This window comes from Arachis stenosperma, chromosome 9, assembly GCF_014773155.1.
Source record: "Arachis stenosperma cultivar V10309 chromosome 9, arast.V10309.gnm1.PFL2, whole genome shotgun sequence".
Classification (NCBI taxonomy): domain Eukaryota; kingdom Viridiplantae; phylum Streptophyta; class Magnoliopsida; order Fabales; family Fabaceae; genus Arachis; species Arachis stenosperma.
The window spans coordinates 104,756,476-104,760,969 of NC_080385.1; the positions used below are offsets into that span (position 1 = coordinate 104,756,476).

Sequence of the window (4,494 nt, forward strand, 5' to 3'; positions counted from 1 at the left end):
GTCCTAGTCAACTCTTGTGGAGAGGCTAGCTTTAGAGCAATCCTAGTGCAATCAGAATCTGCCCATTTCAACCACTGTTTTATTTGACAGCTCAAGCGTTACCAATCACTTAACCCAAGCTAAAAGGGGGGAAAATCTAAATTAAATTAAAAGCATTCGTATAAATAAAGCAAGGCAAAGGTAAATCTGAAGTACCTCAAATAATATTAATTAAGAAAATCATAACATGAATGTAGCATAAGCCAAATTGAAAAGATAAATAATAATTCAAGTAATAAAAAGCATTAGAGTATCCCAAATGGAAGAAAAATATAAAATAAAAGGAATATAAAACCTGGGATCGAGAGTCACTCTTAAAACTAAGAGAAGTCCTAAATCCTAATCCTAAGAGAGAGGAGAGAACCTCTCTCTCTCTGAAAACTATATCTAAAAATAATAAAAAGAGAATTATGAATGACATCATTATGAATGGATGCATTCCCCCACTTTATAGCCTCTAATCTGTGTTCTCTGGGCCGAAAACTGGGTCAGAAACAGCCCAGAAGTCACTTCAAGCGCTTTCTGGTCCGTACAGGTCGCGGAAAAGTGATGCGGCCACATGACTCACTCGGCCGCGCGGGTTGCGTTTCTTTCAGGTCACGCGGACGCGTTCGCGTTGCCTGGCGTCGAGGTAACTATGGCAAATTATATATCGAATCGAAGCCCCGGACGTTAGCTTTTTAACGCAATTAGAACCGGTTCGTTTGGACCTCTGTAGCTAAAGTTATAGCCATTTGAGTGCGAAGAGGTCAGGCTGGACAGCTTAGCAGTTTCTCCAACTTCTTGTATTCCTTCCACTTTTGCATGCTTCCTTTTCATCCTCTGAGCCATTTCTGCCTTGTAATCTCTGAAAACACTTAACACACATATCAAGGCATCTAACGGTGATAAGAGAGGATTAATAATAAGCAAATATAAGTCCAAAGAAGCATGTTTTCAATCAAAGCACATAATTAGGAAGGAAAATGTAAAACATGCAAATAGTATGAATAAGTGGGTAAAGAGTTGATAAAATCCACTCAATTGAGCACGAGATAAACCACAAAATAGTGGTTTATCACTCTCCTTGTTAATCAGGGTATCTCCCTTTATGTGAGCTCCAGCTGCTGCACATAAGCAGTGAATGAGATGAGAGAATGCCAGCCTTGCTTGAGTGGAGGACTTGTCAGGTATTTTGTAAATCTCTTGAGGGATCACCTTATGTACCTCCACCTCCATACCAAGCATCATGCAGTAGATCATCACTGCTCTCTCGATTGTAACCTCAGACCAGTTACTTCTAGGGATGATCGAACATTGGATGAACTCCAACTATCCTCTAGCCACTGGCTTAAGGTCAAGCCTACCCAGTTAGTAAGGCTTACCTTGAGCGTCCCTCCTCCACTGAGCTCCAAGCACGCAGATTTCAACAAGAACTTGCTCCAACCTTTGGTCAGTATTGACCCTTCGAGTGTTTGACTGAGGGTCATTCCGTAGCTTTGGCAACTATAACGCCATCCTCACACTTTCAAGGCTAAAATCTATGATGTGCCCTCTGACCAAGGTGTGCCAGTTTTTAGGCTCCGGATTCACGCTTGTATCATGCTTCTTCGTGACCCAAGCACTGGCATAAAATTCCTGCACCATCAACACTCCAACTTCGGTCATGGGATTGGCCAAAATTTTCAAGTCTTGTCTTAGAACTTGGTATAGGATTTCCGAGTACTCATCGACCTTCAGCTTGAAGGAAACCTCGGGAATCACCCTCTTCTTCCTCACCACATCATAGAAATGGTCTTGATGGACCTTGGTGAAGAATCATGTGGTCTCCCATGGCTCAGAATCAAAAGTGGGGGCTTTTCCTTGAGGGCTCTCCGGTTTTTGGTGCCATAGAGGTGAGAAATAAGAAGCAAACATCAGAACTTCCAACACCAAACTTAAGAACTTTGCTCGTCCTCGAGCAAATAAAAATAACAGAAAAGGAAAAGTGGAGAAGGAAAAAAAGATAGAGGGGATATGGGTAGATGCTTCGGCCTTTGGAGGAAGAAAAGGGAAAAAGGAAGAAAGAGAAGTGTGTGATGAAGAATATATAAGAGGGGAAGAGTATTTGACGGTGTGTTGAAGGTGGAAGAAGTGAGGGTTATTTATAGTAGGTGGGGTAGGTTGGGTTTGGTCATTGGAGAGGAAAAAATAGGGGAGAATTGAATTTGAATTTGGATGGGGTTGGTGGGAAGAGAAATTGATGGGATCGAAGAGAGGGTATTGGGTATAGGGAATCAATAGAGTGGTTGGGTGATGTGATGGATGAATTTGGATGGAGAAGTCAGAAGAGGGGAGAGAGAAGGGGTAAAAGTGAATAAATGGTAAAGTGATTGATGGTTGGCAAGTAACCTTGGGCCAAAGACTTGAAATTTTAGCATGCTGCCTCCCCCTAGGCATTCAGCACCAAGATTGGCATTGAACGCTAGAGGAGGATTTTGTTTTTTTTTTGTGGCGGCATTCAACACCAAGGATGGGCGTTGAACGCCCTAGGAGGACCAAAATTTGGTCCTGGACTACTTCTGTATAGGCGTTAAACGCCCAAGCTTCCATCTCCCTTCTGGCGCTGAGCGTCAGCTCTAGCGTTCAACGCCAGTAATGGGCATCCTCCAGGGTGTTTTGTTTTTCTGCTACGCATTCTTGTTTCTATTTTAAGTGCTACACATGATCACAAACGTTAGAAATATAAGGAAAACTATGAGAATCAACAAAAAATAAACTGATATGAAATCAAATTCAAATAAACTAAAAAAACATAAAAGAAAGTAAAATTAAACTATAGGATACACAAGGTTGGGTTGCCTCCCAACAAGCGCTTCTTTACCGTCATTAGCTTGATGGACAGCTCCTTTTACGGTGGTTTATAGGGGCTCAGATCTTTATTCCTCATGGTGAACTTCCTTCCTATGCTCTCATGAATTAGTTCAACGTGCTCTAGAGACAGGATCTAGTTTACAGTATGTGGTATGATTGGACTTCTTGTGAAGACAACTCTCATACTTGGTGAAAAGTCTTCAATGAGAATCTTCTTATTCCTTCATCTTTTGGGTACATTCGTTTTGGTGCCTCCTTTTTCAGTGGTTGGTGGTGAATGCCCAACACCAAACATAGAGTTGATGTCAAGGGGTTCTGTATGGCTTTCCACTGAGAAAGAAGGTTGAAACATTAAGTGTTATACTATAGTACCTGCTTTATTAGAGAGAGAGAGTGAAGGTCGGGCATTTTAAACATTATATAGTCCTCCCATAACCTTAGAACCAACTCTCCTCTTTCTACATCAATCAAGGCCTTCCCAGTAGCTAGGAAGGGCCTTCCAAGGATGATGGAGTCGTTCTTGTCCTCTCCAGTGTCAAGTATCATGAAGTCTCTAGGGAGGTAAAGGTCTTCAACCTTTACAAGGACGTTCTCCACGATTCCATATGCCCTCTTCAGGGACTTGTCTACCATCTCTAGTGAGATTCTTGTGGGTTGCACCTCTTGGATCCTTAGCTTATTTATCACAGATAGAGGCATCAGGTTTATGCTTGATCCAAGGTCGCATAGTGCCTTCACAAATGTAATGGTCCCCATAGTACAAAAAATCAGGAAGCTTCCGGGTTCTGGCATTTTCAGAGGTAGTTTTTTTGTACTAATGCACTGCTGGTGCACGAAATTGCAATAACACTTTTGCAATCCCGCACAACTAACCAGCAAGTGCACTGGGTCGTCCAAGTAATACCTTGCGTGAGCAAGGGTCGATCCCACGGAGATTGTCGGCTTGAAGCAAGCTATGGTTATCTTGTAAATCTTAGTCAGGATATCAGAAATTATCAGGATTGATTGTAAAAAGCAGAAGAACATGAAATGGTTACTTGTAGTGCAGTAATGGAGAATAGGTTGAGGTTTGGAGATGCTCCATCTTCTGAATCTCTGCTTTCCTACTGTCTTCTTCATCAAACACGCAATCCTCCTTCCATGGCAAGCTCATGTAGGGTTTCACCGTTGTCAATGGCTACCTCCCATCCGCGCAGTGAAAGCTAATGCACGCACTCTGTCACAGTACTGCCAATCACCGGTTTGGTTCCCTCCCCTACCGGAATAGAATCACTCTTTTGCGTCTGTCACTAACGCCCAGTAGGTTACAGGTTTGAAGCACGTCACAGTCATTCAATCATTGAATCCTACTCAGAATACCACAGACAAGGTTTAGACCTTCCGGATTCTCTTGAATGCTGCCATCAGGTCCTGCCTATACCACGAAGATTCCGATTAAAGAACCCAAGAGATAACTACTCAATCTAAGATAGAACAGAGGTGGTTGTCAGGCACGTGTTCATGGTTGAGAATGATGATGATTGTCACGGATCATCACATTCATCCGGATTAAGAACAAGTGTTATCTTAGAATCGAAGCAAGCATGATTGAATAAGAAACAGTAGTAATTGCATTAATCCATC

The 4,494-nt window shown here is 42.3% G+C and overlaps 1 protein-coding gene across 1 annotated transcript; it reads right to left on the minus strand.

The window, feature by feature from the left end:
• Window positions 1-3,176: 3,176 nt before the first annotated feature.
• On the minus strand, window positions 3,177-3,627 carry LOC130949785 (uncharacterized). The gene is made up of 2 exons (XM_057878418.1): window positions 3,308-3,627; window positions 3,177-3,201 (listed from the first exon to the last, which is right to left on the minus strand). The coding sequence occupies exons 1-2, from the start codon at window positions 3,625-3,627 to the stop codon at window positions 3,177-3,179; spliced, it is 345 nt and encodes a 114-aa protein (XP_057734401.1).
• Window positions 3,628-4,494: the final 867 nt, after the last annotated feature.